We start from the raw sequence: 19862 nt of genomic DNA, 5'->3' as shown, positions 1-19862 counted from the left end.
ACCCGGTGACAGGTGAACGGAGGGACCCGGTGACAGGTGAACGGAGGGGCCCGGTGACAGGTGAACGGAGGGAACCCGGTGACAGGTGAACAGAGGGAACCCGGTGACAGGTGAATGGAGGGGCCCGGTGACAGGTGAATACAGCCAGGGACACTGAGGTCCAGATTAACTCTGGCTCTTTGCTCCTGGGAGCAGAGACAAGAAGGGTGGGCTGGAGCTTCCTACAGAATGAGAATATTTAGCTTTGTCTTATGTTTCTCTTCTAGAGGGCAAAAGCAGGACGACCCTGCATCAGGACGTACTTAGGGGTGAAGAGTAAAACACTGTGCAATGTCAGAACATGCGGCTTTCCCCCTCTTGTCATTAGTTTTGCTTTTATAAAAAATTCCCGACAGACAGCACTGCGTGGACTAAGAGAATTTCTACCTGCAGCTCTCTAGTGCCTGATGTTGGCCCCAAGGCATCCCAAGGCATCCCAAGGCCCTTCTGAGAGGTTTCCAGAGTCCTGTCCCGTTTGGTCGGCACCCCTCATCCGCCAGGGGCTCTGGTCTTCACTCCCAGGCCCAGGGGGGCCCCACACACGAGCTGAGAATTAGGTCGTGAGCAGAGGCTGGAACACCCGTACACATGGCCACTGCCTCTTCCCCTTAGCTCTCGTGCTCGTCATTACCTGCTGCGCCGTACGCAGACCGGCTCCGTGTGTGTGAACGAGCAGGTGTGCGGAAGGCTGCGGGGGACAGCACGGAGCGTGACAAGGACGGCTGTTCCCACGGTTCCACCAAACACCATTCGCTATTTCACTTGTTTTCCGAAGAACGGTCTTTTAAAGCAAATTCAAAATTTGAAATTGGGAGGGAATTGGACAAAGCCTTTCCTCCCTTCCTCTTGAACCCCGGTCTGGGAGGAGGGCATCTTCAAGGGCAGCTTCTGTCCAGGTGAGTTTCTGGACAGACCCCTCGAGCCCCAGACGTGTGGCTCCGTCGAGCTCAGAAACGTCGGTCTGTGGGTCTGTTCCCAAGCAGCCGGAGCTGGGGGTGGTGGGTGGTGTCCACAGCGAGGTCAGAGGGACCCAATCACAATGCAGCACCCACAGTGGCCCACACCTGGACCGCTTGGCGGAGAATGTGCACCAGAAACAATACCTGAGGAGTGTCTGTGAATTTGCTTGTCTCCGTTCTGAAATCCTAGTTCTTAGAGAAAGAATGATGCCTTCTCCTCTTTTCTGACATTTCTAACGAACGGCAGACATTCCATTACCACTTCAGTAGGCTCTGCCGTGTGCTTTCAGTAACGCTCCCAAGGCTGTGAGAGACCAAAGTCTTCATTCCCTGCTTCCCGAACTCCTTACAGTCCACATCACAGAGCCATTTTTGCAGGACACGAAACTCTGAATATGGGAAATCTGGCATGGCTCAAAGCGACCGTGTTTGTGTATAACTGAGTGTACACTCCTCCTTCCCACGTTACTGCACGAAAGCGGAAAAGAAAACAGAAAGACAATCCACCTAATATGCAGGCTTTGGCATATAAGTTTTGCAAGCAATCCCATTTTCATGGTCTGAAGAGACTTTGTGGAACATCATTAAAGTGTTATTAGTTGTGCCTTAAATCAACAGGCACCAGATTGTATCTTGACACAAAGTCCTCTGAGGAACGGACAGATCTGGCAAATGTCCACGTTCCGTGCAAAACGACACTTGGAAAGCTAGTCGCTGCTCTGCCTGTGCCCCAGGGAGGGGCTGTACCGCTTTCCTCGGGCCCCGATATTCCAGAAATCACGCCATCAGGGTCTCCGGATTTCTCGCCGTTGCACGGGGACGCGGAGGACCCAGCACCGCGCTGGGAGGACTCTCATGCAGCCGTCACTGAAGATGCCTGCGGTCCGCCGGACCCGGACGCGGCCCGAGTGAAGGGCCGCCCACTTCTCGTTCCTGGAGGGACAAGCCTCACCACACCTTGACGGTGAGGCAAAGGGCACGATTCTGTGTGCAGATACAGCTGAGGCAACGGCTGGATGGCAGTACAATCACATGGCTCGTGCCGTTCCCCATTGTGCAGAGAGGGAAACTGAGGCTCGAGAGAGAGTCTGCACAGCTGAGACACCGGGCAAGGAGATGAGGCCGGTGGCGAGGCCCAGCCTTCCTGACCCTTGGGTGCCAGTCACGCGCCAGCGCGAAGGGCACTGCTTTCTTCCTTCTGGTCAAGTCTACGCTCTCAGGGAGGCACTGCCTCAAGGTCAAGAACTCTCCTCACCGTAGGGATGAGGAGACACCCGGGAAGCCTGAGGAGAGGGGCGTGGTGCGGGCAGTCCCGCGGGCCCACAGTCGTGGTTCGCACAGCCCAGCGTGAGTCGTAACTGTGCAACATGTGTGTGGGTGGCAGCGCGCATGGGACTCGCAGATGGGGGGCTGTCCGCGAGCCTCACCCCCTCGGCCTCAGGGTCACGGCGCCCATGTTCAGGAGCCGGCCTGGCCATCGCTCGCCTCCCCTGACATTCAAGTGCTTCCCGCCCTGGGATGGGGGACCTGCCACGGTGCGCGAGCCCCGCTCAGATGGAATCGAAGCTGCAGCTTACCTTTCCGTAGGATCCTTGTCCTAAAACTTTGAGCAGTTCAAACTGGGAAGGGTCGGCCTTCTCGAAGCCTTCCTTCACATGGTGGCTGATGTCGATCTCCTTGACGGTGCCTTCCTCCTGCAAGAGAGCAGCGGCACACGGTGAGGACCCAACCCGCGGTTCCTCCCGGCTCACCACTTCTGCCCTACACCGAAGTTACGGCGCGCTGGCTAAGGTTCCGGATTTTGAGGACTGCGGTGAAGGCAGGGAAAATCTCTTCTCGACCCTCAAGGTCTTCCAGCCGGACTGAGGACTGAATTTACATGAGACCGAGTAATAGGAGAAAAAAATCAAAGTATTATTCCATGTGCACCGAGGGCAATAACAACACTGAGACCTAGAAAAATGACCATAACGGGCAGTTTTTTTGTTTTTTCTTTTTAAGATTGTATTTATTTGAGAGAGAGAATGAGCGAACACAGAGGGGAGGAGTAGAGGAAGAAAGAGAAGCAGGCTCTTCGCTGGGCAGGGAGTCCGATGGGGGACTCGATCCCAGGACCCTGGGATCATGACCGGAGCCGAAGGCAGATGCTTCATCGACTGAGCCCCCCAGGGCCCCCAGTTTTTATTCGTTATAGACAAAAGGACAACACATCTGGCAGGAATTGGCAAGACAAAGAAGGCTTGACTTTGGGAGCGTCTGTTAATTAGGAATTCGAAAGAGGATTTGCGCTGGGGCAGAGAACCAGGAATAAGTAGCAAAGCCTCCTTTCTCTAGGGACAGACGGTCTCTAGTTCCTGGTGACGGGTGGTGCCCTCCACAGGGCGGGCATACCGGACACGTGTGACATCACAGAGCTTCACACCGTCGTCCTTATGTGTGCCTATCTTGGGAAGCAGGCCAGGGGAGCTGGTACTGCGTTCTCTTCCGCATGGATATTTGTCCTTAGGTCTCATCTCAAGGACATGCCTGAGGCTCTCCACGAAATCCATCCTGCGTCTAACAGTTTGGGCCAAAGTTGGGATAGGGTTGATCATGGGACCCCTGCAGCAGAATGAACCTCCGGGACTCCATCCTAATGTCTACGGGCTGTGTTGCAAAGGGCCATCTGCAGGCCCCACACGTGGCCATGGCTTGTGACATGCAGACGCCTGTCCTCCTCCTTGTTGAAGAATATCTTTGGCTCGGCTAATGCCAAGTGCTTTTCATTGGTCTCCCAGAGACCATGTTTCAGAAGAAGCCGTCAGATAGGTTTTTTCTGCCAGTCCAGAAGCGAGATCCCCAGTAGGAAAAAAAAGCCCTTGATCTTTCAATGAAAACATTGACAGAAATCACCATGATTTCTTCATCAGAGAATTTCCTGTCCCCAAAGACACATCACTTCGCTTATAACCCTGTGAATCCGCCCGACGCCAGCAATGGGAACTGGAAAGCTGGAAAGGAGGCGCTTTTCCTGACAGCAGAGGCTAACCGCTGCTGAGTCCCTGCTCTGCTTCTCCCAGACTCCCTTTCCAGGCCTCCGTCCATCTGAGCACTCACCCCTGCTCCGTCATCTTGGCGTTGGGCGAGGTGCTGAAAACCGGCAGAATGGGTGGGCTGAAAAGCTCGTCTAAAAATAGCGACCAGTAATCACAAGCACATTGTGTTCTGGGCACTCAGGACTTCTCATTGTTTCTTTTATTCCTTAGAAAAGGGTTTTGAAGTAGGGATTCAGTCCTAGTGAGGCCCAGAGCCGCGAGTGTGGGAGATGGGTTTCCACTCCCGGGGCACGGGGTCGTCCGGCTTCTCGCCAGGTCTTAGTCCAACAGCAGATATTTTCAAGTGAAATCAGAGTAACAACAGACTATATATTACAGCGGTCTCTCTAAAATGTACAAAAATTTCAGTTTCTCAAAAGTTATGAATTGTACTGTTTTATCTCTGTGTAACCAGCACTGGACACCTTTAAAAGTAGAGTGAGGGGGCGCCTGGGGGGCTCAGTGGGTTAAGCCTCTGCCTTCGGCTCAGGTCATGATCCCAGGGTCCTGGGATCGAGGCCCGCATCAGGCTCTCTGCTCAGCGGGGAGCCTGCTTCCCCTCCTCTCTGTCTGCCTCTCCGCCTACTTGTGATCTCTCTGTCAAATAAATAAATAAAATCTTTTAAAAAATAAAAATAAAAAAATAAAGCAGAGCGAGGTCATACGTGCTGCAACACCTCACCGTAGGTCAGCCGCGGGAACGTGTCGCTTTTTCTCTTCCGGTGGAGAGAGAACGCTCCAATTTCCACCTCGTTGAGGATTTGCCAAGCTATGGTTTTTCTGATTGTGAGCAGAAACAACGAATATAGCCAAAATGGATTCTTTCTGATTCGTTCATAAGGTTCCAAGGAGCGCGGGTAGGAGGCGGCCAACTAGAACGTCATTGATTTGTGATCAGGTCTGGAGTAAGTAAGGGTCTGGGGCACAGGCCGCCCGTCGGGATTATCGTTACACGCGGTCTGGGGAGGAAGTCACAGTTACAGACATGCCCGCTAACGCCTCAGACCTCCTGGACCAGCCCCTTTTCTGTTAACACAGCACGTTCCAGCCTCGGGCCCACTGACCACCCTCTCCCTACGCCACTGTCCATCCCCCAGAATCCCAATTTCCCTCCTGAAATAACTTCCATCACGCAGCTGAGGTAATGCAGTCCCCACACCACAACAAGGTCATAATTCCCCAAATCCCATCTTTCCGCGGCTTCGTTAACAAAGTCACATGCTGACTAGAAAGTCCAAGTCAACCCTGACCACAGGCGCAGGGGGACGGTGCGGGGTGTGGACTCTCAGCGTGGCCGCTGGGATCTCCCCCGACCGCACTTCACAGCACGTGTGTTTCATGAAGATTCCAGATCATTCCTCCTCTTCAGGCACTCTTTGCGGAGAGCCAGAGGCCCTCGGTGGCAGTAAATGAGGTCACTCAGCACACTGGGACGCTGTCAGGTGGCGCTCTTACTGTGGGAGCCCCCCCCGTGCCCGGTCCCTGGGCATCCCCGCCGCATCCGCGCTCCCAGAGCGCCAGCCGGTGGAGGAGACTTCACCCTGTTGTCACCGGGACACCGGCAGGGACCAGCCTCCCAGCTGCCTCCTCCTCCCCGCCCACTGTGCCCCTCCCACTTCAACCCTTTACCTTCTTAACGTTTCAGACAGAAGGTTCACAAACAAATCTCTCCCAACATTTCAAGTGTTGTGTATTCTCGCTGTCCAAGAATTTAGAGCAAACGTACCCAAAGCCCGTGCTAGTTTCCCCTCTGAGAATGGGCTCGGAAACCTCCGGGCTCTCTCCCCTGGCCACGTGGCAGTGCAGCTCTTCTCCCACGTGAGCTCAGGAAGGTCTTCAAGAGCAAAACCCGAGCGTGTCCCATTTCAGATTCTGGAGTTTTGCCTTTGTAGTGACATTTTGGTTTGAATTTGCCTGAGGATACTTTGTTTTTCTCTTTCCCAAAGACTTAAAAGAAAGAAAGAGGGGAGGGGAGGCAAGGGGAGGCGAGGGGAGGGGAAGGGAGGAAAGGTTGAGCCAACGTTGACCACAGAGGCCCGTGTCACAGGAAACACACAGATGCAGGCAGGGAGGGGGACATGCCCAGGCATGTCTGCTCTGTTTCCATAGAATGTCCTATTTTTTGGCCGATCATTGCCCAAAAGGGCATCTAGAATTACAATAATACCCATGTCTCATTTTGAAATAAATGCCTTTTCTTTGTTATCAAGCAGGCTATTTTATCTAGAACTCTGTGGATTTTAATGTTATTCCTTAAGAAAATAAGCTCCGTCCCTAAATGCTCTACACAGGGCACTAAACATTTGGTTTCTAGTGTGACTCCTGTAAAGGGTTTTTTAAAATAACTTGAGAAATTTGGTGGGGAGAAAGTGGTACCTTGCTTCACAAGCAAGAGGGTTTCAAAAATGTTCTAATGTGAGAGATAAAAGCTAGAGAAGAAAATGGTTTACATAACAGCAATACATGACAAGATAATTTGTGACAATGAATTTTTAAAATCCCTATTGAATTGTGTTTGAACTTCTGACGGATCCCAGAGCTTGTCGGGCAGGTAACCCAGCAGTGTCGTGAGAGGCTGGTGGGCTGTGGCTGTGATGAAGGCGGCAGGTGGGGGACACCTCACAGCTGCCCTCTCCTCCCTGCACAAGGTCACCTTCTTAGAGTGTCCTCTGTTCCGAGGCACCGGATTTTCATTCATTTATTTATTTATTTATAAAGATTTTATTTATTTATTTGATAGACACAGCACCTGTAGGCAGAGCTGGAGGCAGAGGGAGAGGAAAAGCAGGCTCTCCTCTGAGCAGGGAGCCCGATGCGGGACTTGATACCAGGACCCTGGGATGATGACCCGAGCTGAAGACAGACGCTCAACTGACTGAGCCACCCAGGCGCCCTTCGTGTCATTTAAAGGGAGAATATTTGTGAAAAGCATGTGCAGATTAAAAGTTGAGAACTATTAATGATAAAGACATAGAACATAAAAATTGGGCACTTCCAGAACAGGGGGCAAGTTCATTCTAGAAATCACCTATCACAGGTAGGATATCAATCCCACGAAGGGTACAGAATGGATGATGAAACAGGTGGTTTATAAAAGTGTAAAAAGAAGGAGGAAAGGGCCTGGCCTCTGCGTCACTGGGAGCAAGTCCATCAGAACCATGGGGGAGCAAGGAGCTTGTCAAATATGCAGACCATGGGGTGGAGGTGGGCAAGGCCTGGACCCTGTGGAGGACGGGGTCCTAGCTCGGAATGCAGAACTGGGTTTCACGTAGCTTCCCGGCTCACACCAGCAGTCCTTCCCTCCTTCAGCGCTTCCCACCAACATAAGTGTGTACCCTTCTCAGTGAAAATAAACCTTCATTGTCCCCCCCTGGCCCCCACTCCAGGCTACCCCAGGGGCAGACACAACTCTGAAGGGATTTTCCAAACTCAGGGTCTCCAGTAGTTCCTCTATCCACTGGCATCTGGCTTCCATCATCTCGCACCAAGTCCAGACAGAGCGCTAAACCCGGGGGTCAGATCCCCAAGCTACCCACCACTCTGTCTTCCTCAGGACGTTTTGCTCATGGGCACCCAGGATGTCTTGCTCCCTGGGACCCTCCTACCTCCCCATTCTTCTGGCTCCTTTCCTCCTTCGTTATCTCCCTGCCTCAGTCCCTGGCCTTTTCCCCTGTAATCACCCCCTTGGACCTCACCCCCACCCGCGGCTTTACGCCAACCTTTGGACGGGACCTCTCCCCAGGACTCCGACCCTGGAGGCCCATCACAAGCAGCTGGATGTGTGCGAGAGCCGTCTGAAGGGCACAGGGTCCCCTGTCCTCCTTGAGGTTTTCCTTCATGCAGGGGTGGGTGCCAGGTCCATTGGGACTTGTCACCAGCACCCCTGCCCTGTGAGGCCACGAGGCCTCCTCAGGTTCAGAGCTTTGCCAACTGTCCTCAAGGAGACGGTCGGCTTTCACTGCCCCTCGTTCTGGGTTCTCCCTCTAAACAGGTTTTGGCCTCTGAATATTTGCTAATAACTTCCCAACTCACCGAAGCGCTTCCGCATCTTAAGAAAGACGTGGAGATGTAGAGTGTCCAGCACTATGGACTGGTTTTAGCAACACAGTCCAGGGAGTTGCTGGAAGTGGCAGTTTGGGGGCGCTTCTGAGGCGGAGGAAACCACCACAGCTGTCTGTGTCTCCTCCGGCAGGTACAGCTCAGAGCGGAGGCTCTAGAGGGCCCCAGGAGGTGTGGGGTGGCAGGGGGGTGGTGGGCCGCGGGGGGCACCCCCGGGAGCTCCTGAACTGTCTCTGTAGGTTTGGGGTCTTTGTTCCCAGTAGAGCTTGCTGGACCCATGAAGACACACGGCTCACTGCAGAAACCCTGGGGAGGATGGCTTTGTTCATAGAGCTAATGTGACGTGAGAATGACCAGAACCACAAACCCTCAGAACCAGAAGGACACCCTTCTTTCACACAGGTTGGGGGGCTCCTTCAGCGCATCAGGGGCCTGGACCCACCCCGCAGGCAGCACCCCGGCCCTCGGAGCAGGCCCGGGCCCGGTGTGAGCAGCGTTGCACCTGCCTTGGTCAGCGTGTCTGCTCTCTGCCATGTGGGGACAAGCCCGCTGCAGTTGTCCCATCCATTTCTCGGGACACTATGTCTGCAGAAAGTTTCCTCTCCATCTCTCAGGGGTAAAAATAAGCTGAGCCACTAAGTACAGGACATGAGTCGAAACCACGCCGGTCCTATCACTTGCTGGAATCCAGACCAAACAGGGATAGCTTTATTTAGGAAGAAATCTACAATTGCGCAGGAGGGAGGTGATAAGGAAGGCTGAGGCCTGGGAAGAGAAAGAAAAATGCTGGTGAAACACTGAGACAGCGGACAGAAGCTCTGAAATTTCAGGAGTGGGACACACGACACCCGAGTAGGGGAAAGATGGGCTCAGCTGCCCGAGATCTGTTTTCTGTCCTGCTCATTCCCAGTGCAGGAAACACAGGTGTGTTTGACCCGGTGCTTGTGGGCCGCACACACAGCCCGCTGCTCGCACTCCTCCTGGAATGCTGCGTTTCCTTCTTCCCAGGGAAAAAGCATCAGCAGAGAGGAGCTGTCACCGGGGTAGCTCACACCCGGGAACCCTGGGCCAGGATGGGGCGTCTGCACCAGGCGTCAGGGCAGCACGAAGTGAAGGACACAGAGGAGGTTGGGAGACGCAGCTGAGCCAATGCCCGCTCCCGTCCCTCCCAAATCCTGCCTTCGCCCACCTCCACTCCTGTTAGTTCTGGTTGTCGAAGTGAGGTGAATGTTCCCCTCTGTGTTCCCCCCACCGGTCCGGCTTTCTTTGCCACCCATCACCTTCCTGTCCATCCTCCAGGTGGGCCCCCTGCCCCGGTCCCCGGGGAAGCAGCGTCTGTGAGGTGCGAGGCACAGGGCTGTGGCGCCGTCCCACTCTACACACAGCCTTTCCCACCTCTTCTCCAAAGTTGCCTGTGGTGATGTGTGAATGAGTCGTCTCTATTGCGAGACGAGAACGTCACTGTTTGCAGATGGGAATTTATTCAGGGCCTCGCAACTGGGTGTGGCTGGAGAACGTGTGCCTTGGGTCCGGCCCCAGAGACGTCTCCTCCAGACACCGACAGCCTTCCGTGGGGACGGTGGTGTTCTGCGGCAGCAGGATGGGCGCACAAAGGGGGCTGACGACCTGATTCCTTCGCACAACTTTAAAAACAGCGCCCAGTAAAGACCCATGGAGGATGATGGGCCACCAGCAGGTGCTCACCAAACAGACAGTTATCACCACGCTGTTTCTCTTCCTCTTCCTCAGAACCTTTACACGTTGGGTCTGAGATGCGTAGCACGGAAACGGGTGTACTGAGCAGTTAGAGAAAACACAGGCTTTAAAATCCCAAATGAGGAGCCTACGTGATGACAACCCACAGCGGCAGTATTGCTGAGGAAGCTACAGTCGTATCCCAGTGAGAGCTGGTGGGACAAACTTCATGCTTTTTCCAGCAAAGGGAACATTTCATTTATCTGAATATCACCTTCTCCAAGACTGAAGTATTTATGTATTTCTTTTTTACTTATTCAAGTTTATTCATTAATTTTTTTTTTAGTAATCTCTCCAGCAAACATGGGGCTCGAACTCACGACTCCAAGATCAAGAGTCGCATGTTCTTCCGACCGAGCCAGTCAGGTGCCCCAATTATTTGTGCATTTCTGACCTGATATCCTCGTTTTATTTTTTCCCCCAAATTGACACTTTGTAAATGTTTGATAAATACCTCTATGAGAACAAGTTGTCAAAAACTGATGTCCTAGGGCTCCTGGGTGGTCCAGTCTGTTAAATGCTTGGCTGCTGATTCCGGCCCAGGTCATGATCTCAGGGTCACAGGATCCAGCATAGAATCAGGCTCCGCGCTCAGCAGGGAGTCTGCTTGGGTTTCTCTCTCTGCTGCCCCTCACCCCCCACAGTTGCACTCTCTCAATCTCTCTCTCTAAAATAAATAAATCTTTAAAAACAAACAAACAACAACAAAACCCCTGATGCTCCTGATGGGGCAGAATAAGGAAACGCTGAATCAGCCAGTGGTCGGCAACCCCGTGCCTGAAGGGCTCTCTGGCTCACATGAGGCTGTTTTCTGTTTCGAGTCCTCTGCAAGCAGAGTCTGTGAACAGCCCCAGGTCCCCAGCCCACACTTGGGCACCAATCTTGCCAGGACGCCCTGAGCCGCCCGGACTGACAGTGGCGGTCCATTCTCAGGACAGATCATGGCCCGCTCTTCTTCCCTCTCTAGCGAAAGGGTCAGTCCTGTGGCCGGACTACACCGCTAGAGGCAGAAGACAAATCTACGAGTGTCGTTGTGGGGGCTTCACTTCTTTTTCTCATCAGAAGAAACTCTGAGGTGTGGAGCCACGGCTCTCCAGCACCATCCATAAGAACTTACATTCGGGGCTACTGGTCAGAGGGTAGGTTCAAATCTTCAAAAGGGCAAAGAATATTCTCCAAGACAATGTGAACCACCACCAACAACATGGGTTGTTCGTGTCTCTCTGGACAGATGCAGAAGATCCTCTCTGTCAGTCTGTCCTGGGGAACATGTCGTCAAAGCTACAAACTAATGAAAGATTCTCTAGCATCCAGGTGCCAAACCACCCGAGAGCTGAGTCAAGGGCGAACACTGCGCTGGTGGCAGAAACCACGGGCTGTATTAATTCCCTAGCTCGGGGGCTCGGGTTGACAGCACCTTCTCCAGTGGAGTGAGCAGAGGAAGGAGGGAGCCCAGGGAAAGACCGATGGGGTGTCTCTAAGCATACCTGTGTAGAGAAAGAAATTTGGTTTCCACAAAGAAAAAGTGGCTTAAGTAACAGATTTTTTTTTTTTCTAAATGGTCCAACAACTCCGTGGCAATAGTTACTAAGACTGACAGCTCTGATTGGAAAAGCCTGATCCTGGAATTGGACACTCCCAGCCCTTCCTCTGAAAGGAGACAGGCAGGGCAGCCCTCCCTGCAGGAGGGGCTGGCACCGGCCCCTGGGCAGGGTCTGTCTAATCTGCCAAGGGCAGGCGAGCAGACTCTGTCCGGCACAGATAAGCAGGAGCTATTCAAACTGATAACATTATTCCCATTCAGAGGGGAATAATTTGCAAAAGGATCGTAAGATTCCCCCCTTGCCTGGGGAGAATAAAGGCAGCACCATTTTCCAGGCAGGCAAGGACAGGATGAGGTCTGTTTTGGGGAAAACGGTTATTCGGTTATTCGAGCCCTTAAAGAACTTCCTATTGTGATAGAAAGTCATCAGCTACAATGCAAGAAAAGATCTCAGGAGACACTAAATCCGTGTTTTAGAGAGAAAGAAACGTGAGCAGAGATGAAAACTCCAGGAATAGGAAAGCGATGGTCTTCCGCGCGGATGGCCTTTATCCCATACAGGAGTCCCACGTGCATTCGCACCTTCTGACCCAGGAATCTCAGTGTTCAGACTTTATAAGTAAAATTTGAATATAGGAAGCTGTTCTTACAATGCTTTTTAAAAAATATCTAAGAATGAAGAAATGGGAAACAATTAAATGTCCAGCAAACTTGGAAGAATTCGGTGAACGATGATACATCGCCCGCGTGGGATTGTACATGTGGCATTAAAAGCGACTGTGCCACTTACAATTGCTCCCGGAAAGATGGGATACTTGGGTGAAACCTAACAAAAGGCATACGGTCGCCGTGTGCTGAAAACCAGAGGCATTTCTGCAGGTGTAGACAAGCTCATTCTCAAATGCAAGTGCAAATGCCCCAAACCAGACACAGCTAGAAACAATTCTGAGAAAGAATGACCAAGCGGGAGGAGTCACCGGAGTTGTGTGAAGGCTGACGAAGTCGCTAGAGTGATGGTGGGAGGGCGGTACTGGGGAGGGGCAGACGCGGGGGCCAATGGAACAGAGGGGGAGCCCTGGAATGGACCCATCCAGTTATACCCAGCTGCTCTCAGACAGCAATGGCAAGTTAATCTGATGGAGGAAGGAGAGTCTTTTCAACAAAGAGTGCTGGAACAGTGGACCCCAAGGGAAAAAAACCGAAAAAAATAAAATAAAAGCAAAGTGACCTAAATCCCATAACTTCTACAACAATTTACTAAAAATGGATCAGAGATATAAATGTAACCATAAAACTATAAAATGTTTAGTAGAAAAGATTCAGGACCTACAGCTAGGGGGAAAGTTTTTAGATAGGACCCCAAAAAGCATGATCCCTAAGGGAAAATTGATAAATTGAACTTAATCAAAATTTAACATGTTTGCTCGGAAAGAGTCCGCCAAGAAGAAGAACAGAGATGCCAGAGGCTGGGAGAAAACCCTTGCAAAACACTCAGGCAACAAAACACAAACCCAACAAAGGTCTGTGTCCACAACATGAAGAATTCTCAAAACTTGACTGTAAAATAAAACAAACAGTCCAATTAAAAAACGGGCAAAAGAGGTGAACAGTTGTTTCACAAAAGAAGATACATGACGGCAAAGAGCCACATGAAAATATACTCAACATCTTTAGCCATCAGAGAAATGTAAAACCGCAATAAGACACAGCTACGTCCCTATCAGTGACTACAACAAACAGCAAAACAGTGGTAACATCAAATGCTAGCAAGGACACAGAGAAACTGGACCCCCATGGCTGGCAGGGAAGGGAGTGATACGGCCACTGGACCACTGGGACGTTCTTACAAAATGCACTCACAACAAGGGCACCCTTGGATAGTAATCCCAGAGGAATGAAGACTCTGCTCATATAAAAACCTTTCTTTGAAACACCCAGGCTGGGAACAACCCAGATGTCCTTGGAGAGGCAAATGGCGAAGCGACCCGAGATCAATCACCGCACAATGACACGGAACAAACTATCGATGCCCACCACTTGGATGAATTGCTGGGGAATCCTACAGAGTAACTACAGCTGACCTCCACAGGCTGTATTCACAGGATTTGCTTTGTATGTCATTCTTGAAATGACGAAATTAAAGAGAAAAAGAACACATTAGTGGTTGTCGGAGGTAGCGGATGGTGTATGTGTGTCCATGAAAGAGTTGTTGGAGGGATCTCTGTGGAGATGAGACAATTCTGTGTCTTGACTGTAGTGGTGGTTTCGTGAATCTATGTATGTAATGAAACTCAACTACACACCGACACACACACACAGACACACAGACATGCACAGCTGGTGACACCTGAACGAAGTCTGTTGATGGCACCACATGCCAAATCCCTAGTTTTAACATCGCTACACTGTTACACAACGTATCACCAGCAGGGAAATTGGGTGAAGGGCAGAGAGGGGTTCTCTACTACCTTTTGTAACTTCCTGCAACTGTGTAATTATTTGAGAATAAAAAAATTTTAAAGTGATTTTGAAGTCCATTTGGCAACACTGAAAGAGTCTTATCACAAGATTGTAAATTTAAGGAGGCGGTCTATGAATTTTATGTACACGACGGTGACCATGGTATTTAAAAGATGTGTAAGAAAATATTTATGGAAAATATTTTGAGGCATTAATGGTGGCAGGATCGGAGGACTACAAATGACTCATTTTCTTCCCATTGCTTTCTCCATTTCATTATAAAGAAATACAAAAGTGATCAAGAAGATGTGATCAAGAAGAAGTGATCAAGAAGGCTTCTATATAAGGAAATTTAAAACACAGTAAAGTCACCTAAATAACCATCTACATGAGATGCCCACGTTCAGCCACTGCTCTCCTCCCCAGCAACACTGACGCACTATGGGAAATTTAGGCAAAACTAACTGTGAGCTAATTAAGCAGATAAAATCTCGCTGCAAGAAAACAAAAAGACGGAAGCCAGCATTAAACACTTTGAATACCATTTCTGGATGCAAAGAAGAAACTTGCCATTTGGAGAAAAAGAAAGGCTCAATATTTTTAAAGCTATTAAAATTTTTATACTCAACACGCAGGATTCATCTTGTGGATTAGCACAAAATTCGCCATCAGGGTGCAGATGGTAAACAGAAGCGTGTGCTCGACGGAGACCAGCGCGTACTTTCCAGCCTGGCGGGAGGCCAGGGAGTTAACAGACTATTTTCCTGGGATGCCAGGTATGTGGGGGAGGGTGGTACGAACTTAACTGGGAACCACCTCACAAAAGCTGGTTTAAAAGTGAGATTAGAGATGAATGTCCGCTACAGCTAATCAGACAACCAAGCTGAGTGTGATAACTTTCTCCTAAAAAGGTTTGTAGCTATAAATACGAGAGTTTACATTTTTTCCCTGAAGAGTCATGAGTAGAAATCCCAGCAAAATCAAGCGTGGTCGGTTTTGCAGTGTGTGTGTGTGGGGGGGGGGGTAACAATCCCTGCATTTCTGAGGGACGGTCCCATGTGAGTGGCCTTCCAGGATACAAGGCCAACTCAGGATTCGGTGTTCGGGGCGATGGAGGAGAACCATTTCTGCCAACGCTCCGGACCTGGCTATTTTTCCAGTTTCCTGCCAGAAGTAGATCGTCCCACCTATGCTTCGAGAAGACTGCTGATTTGGTGATCAGACTTTTGGAACAGGGTTCTTGGAGCAGGTCTGCCGTAGGCGCTCTATTTTCCCACCCCAATCATTATTACAAATAGAATCCAGACAGAAAACGACCGTGAACTTCGAAATGAAGTTTAAAGAATTTCAGCAGCAAGGTACAGATAATTTTTTACCAATTTCCAAAACTGCTGAAAAGACAAAAACTTTTGGACAGAAACCTCATTCAAAGACGTTAGCTGAATACCCATCCCTCCTTCGGTTTTTAAACCATCTTAGTTGACATTTTCAAAGATGACAAAACGTTCTGCTAAAAAAAGAAACAGGCAGAACTTCAGGTTTGGAAGGCCCCACGGGCCCCACCGCACAGCCCCGCCGAAGCCTGGAGCTGGGAGAACCTGCCCAGGACAACGCAGTTGAAGGGAATTACGCTGCCCTGAAATCTACACGTGCGGTAGCGTTTGCGGAAGGAGCTGGAAGTGACAGGCTCCCGGCAGTCACGAGCGCAGACGGAGCGCGTCAACGGAGGTGGCAAACGGCTGGCTTCTGCCGCACGTCCTTCTCCTGGGTCTCCGACAGCAGCTCGTGGAACACCGGAGACCGAGGACTGGAAGATCCATCACAGCGCCCACCCGGCAAGCTGGACAATTACAACGTCACCTCCTAGGAGACAGACTTCCCCTGCCTAAAGTCCCTGGTTACCCCGTGAAAGCCGCTCAGGGACGTGGCAAACGCTTCTCGGGGAAAATAGAGGTTCCGTGCAGGGGGAGTGCGTTTTCAGGGGACTCCTGCATCGGCCCGGCGTCTTTGGGGAGGTTAGTTCTCCGTGCGTAGCTCTCGGTGGTACCCTCCAACACCGCACCGTCTCAACAAGCGTTTGTAGGGGAGTCAGTGGACACCTTCCGGCTGATTTTAGAATGCGCAGCAAATGCCCTCCTGGTTGGCACTGTTTGGCCCTCCACGTTGGCAGAGCGGGATGCCCTGCTCTGCGCGTCAGTCTGGTCTGCAGAACCACACGTGGAGCACGACCACGCCCACCTACTTACAGGCGTCAGACATGGGCTCTGGAACGTTCCGCACATGTGGAGTCATCACTTCTCTTATAGAGATTTTCTAAATTCCAAGAAATGCTATTACAAATGTTTTAAAAGCCTGTCCCAGCTTGGTTTCACCAGAATGCTTTAGCCACAGTCAGCAGCTCCGGGCGGTATCTGGTGGCCTTTCTAGATCACACCTTTGTCTGCCGCAGACCCAAAGGATGGAGGAGACAATCCTAAAGATCTTCTGAAGCTCTAGTAGTCGTACGCCAAAAAGTGCACCGTTCACCCCAGAGAAAGGAGACGAAACCCTGTACGTCGAGGCTGTTCATCGGAATTGAGGCGTAAGAGTTCCATCATCTCCCAGGCACAGGGAAAAGCAGGTCTTCGCTCAGTGGTACAGTAGGGATGGACCAACCACACAGCCCCTGCCTTCTGCTCTGGCCGCAGCGGCAGGCCCTCAGCAGCTCTGTGCGTGCCGAGGTCAGGTCAGGACTGTGACCTACCCGGCTCTGCCAGCAGTCTACAGCCCGACGTGCCATTAGTGGAGGAGGCACTAATACGATACTGCTGGGTTAACGTGCTCCCAGCAGACAAATACACGAGATCCTAAAAGAACGGGGCACCTGGGGGGCTCAGTCGGTGAAGCCTCTGCCTTCGGCGCAGGTCATGTCCCCAGGTCCGCCCCACGTCGGGCTCCCCGCTCAGTGCGGAGCCTGCTTCTCCCTCTCCCTCTGCTGCTGCTCCCCTTCTCCCTCTCCCTCTGCTGCTGCTCCCCTTCTCCCTCTCCCTCTGCTGCTGCTCCCCTTCTCCCTCTCCTTCTGCTGCTGCTCCCCTGCTTGAGTCCTCCCTCTGTCAAATAAATAAATCTTTAAGAAACTGAAAAATAGAATTCTCCCAGTTGAACTCATAGGCTGCAGGTATCAAGCATCTTGGCCACTGGCTCCTGTTTACTCACAGTCCTTTTGTTTCTGGTTAAACTCCTTGACACAAGACAACGCTCAGAAGGAAAGGACTCCTTCCAACAGAGTGGCAACCTCTGCTGGTGCTGGTAAGCCCAAGGGTCCCGAGCAGAGTAGGAAGGAGCCCTGCTCGCGCAGCCCCCCGCCCCCGGAGAGCAGCACGCACCTGTATCTCCCATGCCTGATCCGACGCGACTGTCACACAGTCGCCCGTCTGGCTCCTGTCGTGGTCGCTGCCCCTGTTACCGAGTGAAACACAGGGTCTGCCTGCAACAGACTTGGCCAGCTTCTGCAGCAATTATATTTTCAAAAAGAAAACCAGTCTATTTCCTCTGTGTCTGAGCGTTTCCAAGTTGCTGTTCTTTCCCAGAATGACCGCTTTGGAACATTAGCGCGAACCCCACTGAGATGTGCAAGTGTTCTTGGATCTCACCCGGAACCGCGCTCCGTGGGAAAACACACGGGGTTAGGTCAAAGTCTTCGTGGGAACAAAGGGTGTGGGTCGGAGGACGCGCTCCGGCCAGCAGGCCGCCCCGAAGCAGTGGCTGACCTCGCAGCAGGCCTGTGTGTGTGTGGCGCAGAGGGACCTCGTGGAGTGACCCAGCCAGTCCCCGGAGCTACCATCACTGTGACACCTGGGGGTTTCTGCTACTCCTTCCCACAGACTGACGTGTGTTTCTTATTAACCTTCAAACCTTCCAAATAATGGCTACCCGGGAAATTATGACTGGCCCTTTCTCCAGGTAAGAGTTCTGCAAATTTTCATGAGTTTGTGCAAATTTTAACCCTGTTTCAAGCCTTGTGACTACCGTATGCCCAGACGGCAGGACAGCACTACCAAGCGGAGCGTGATATGAAGCTTCCCGTGTTTCCTTCGGCTGTGAGCGTGGGTTCGCGCAATTAGGAACGGGGCGGGGAGCTGCCGACGGAATCACCCGCGGCGTCTGGAGATGCCTCCTGTCTCAGGGAGGGGGGAGCGGTCAGAGACGACGAGCCGGGGCTGAGGCACCAGGCTTCGTCTGATGAGAGGTAGAGGACACGTGGGGACAGTGTGGACCCTGTCTTCGCAGCGGTCCTCAAAGGTCACACGCTGCTCCGAGGGACAGAAGAGCAAGCCCGCCAGCCAGGTGTGCGCTTCCGTCAGGGTGCAGCTGACCTAGGATGGAACGCTGACGTCCAGCCGAGGAGACTCTGCACCACGACCCCACTGGTGACGTCACGGCAGGTCCACACACGCATGCACACACATGCACGCATACACATGCACACGGCTCGGGGACCCTGGATATAGAGTAGCCCCAGGTCTTATGAAGATAAGCCTGTACCTTACCAAGCCTGATTTTGAAATGAGTTGAGGGAGTTCTTGTTTCTAGAATTTTCCGCCAGGTAGCTAAGATACCGCACGAGTGACAGCCCCCGTTCCGTAACGGCCATGTGAAATTACCAACTTCTGCAGCATGCTGGGCTCAGATAAACTACATCGGCTCGACCCAGGAACACTCCGTCCGAGCAGCCGCGCCTTCCTCGGGGGTATACAGCAGGTCCTACAGCAGGAGAAGGGCGACCTTCTCCACGTCAGTGGCCCTGCTGGGATGGGACATCTGTGCCTGTGTGAGCGGAGGGAGCAGGACCCGGGGGACCCGCAGCTCACTCCGCAAAGCGCCGGCACGTCCAGGCGGCGTCTGTCCGTCCTGTCCGCTGTATCACGCGAGGAACCTGTGGTCTGCCCCACACGTTCCCTTTCTTGTTTCTATCGCACCTCCAGCTTTACTTTATCTTTCAGGTGGATAAGCTACTTATTAACAGACAAGGCTTGCACATTTATTTCCACTTGGACGCCCCCACAGAGCGGCCACGACAGCCTGTGGTCTTGGCGTACAGGCCTGGGACATGACGTCTCCGGAAGTGGCACCGCCGTCTGCACCCGAATCTGACCTGTGCTTTCCACCTTCGTGGCCTTCCGTCCGATCAAAAGCCAGTCTGTGGCCATACAGTGGGGTGGATTCTGGACTCTGCACACCAGTGACCACGAGTGCCCCCCACCCAGTGTGTCCGCCTCCCTCCACACCACACGAGCACGTCTTTGCCCCGCGCCCTTAACGCAGTGACAGCAAAGGCTGTTTTCCACTGCCCACCGATACTGGTGTTGAGTACTCGCAGAATGTGCTAGAACTTCTCCGGGATCTCCAGAGACATGGTGGTGGCCCCAGCGGCGTCATGGAGGCTCCGATTTTATTTTATTTTATGTTTTTTAAAGATTCTATTTATTTATTTGACACAGAGAGAGAGAGAGTGCGCACAGCAGGGTGAGGGTCAGAGGGAGAAGCAGGTCCCCCGCTGAGCAGAGAGCCCGATGTGGGACTCGATCCCAGGACCCTGAGATCACTACCTGAGCCGAAGCCAGACGCTTCACTGACGGAGCCCCTGGATAACCTGTAGGCCCCACATTTTAAAGAGCCTATGAAGGAAACGATCACAAGAGTTGACAAATTGCGAGACGACTTTTCCTCCTTTGAGAGCTGATTTTTCAGGCCTTCCTCACCTCTGCTGTTTGCTATGAAGTGTTTCAAATCCTCCCTTTCTGCTGTAAGAGTTCTCACTCGGACACTACGAAAATGGGCGTCTTTCTGATGTACGAATGACAGCCTGCATAGACAGAAACGAGGCTCCTGAACTTTCCACTCAGGGACGTTTTGCATGTTCTCAAAGTCACCTGCTCAAGGTGGTCACTAGAACGTCCCTTCACCATGGCCAAGGATGGCCTTTCCCTCCCG

The 19862-nt window shown here is 52.0% G+C and overlaps 1 protein-coding gene across 1 annotated transcript in view; it reads right to left on the bottom strand.

The window, feature by feature from the left end:
* The window catches only part of LOC111158720 (ribosomal protein S6 kinase A2), a 147643-nt gene that overhangs the window by 77212 nt on the left and 50569 nt on the right, over positions 1-19862 (bottom strand). The window contains 1 exon segment of the mRNA XM_022520947.1: positions 2576-2692. Within this exon segment, the coding sequence (XP_022376655.1) occupies positions 2576-2692 (117 nt within the window).

This window comes from Enhydra lutris, unplaced genomic scaffold (assembly GCF_002288905.1).
Source record: "Enhydra lutris kenyoni isolate GAN:26980312 unplaced genomic scaffold, ASM228890v2 scaffoldscaffold62, whole genome shotgun sequence".
Lineage (NCBI taxonomy): Eukaryota > Metazoa > Chordata > Mammalia > Carnivora > Mustelidae > Enhydra > Enhydra lutris.
This window is presented reverse-complemented; position numbering and strand designations above follow the sequence as displayed.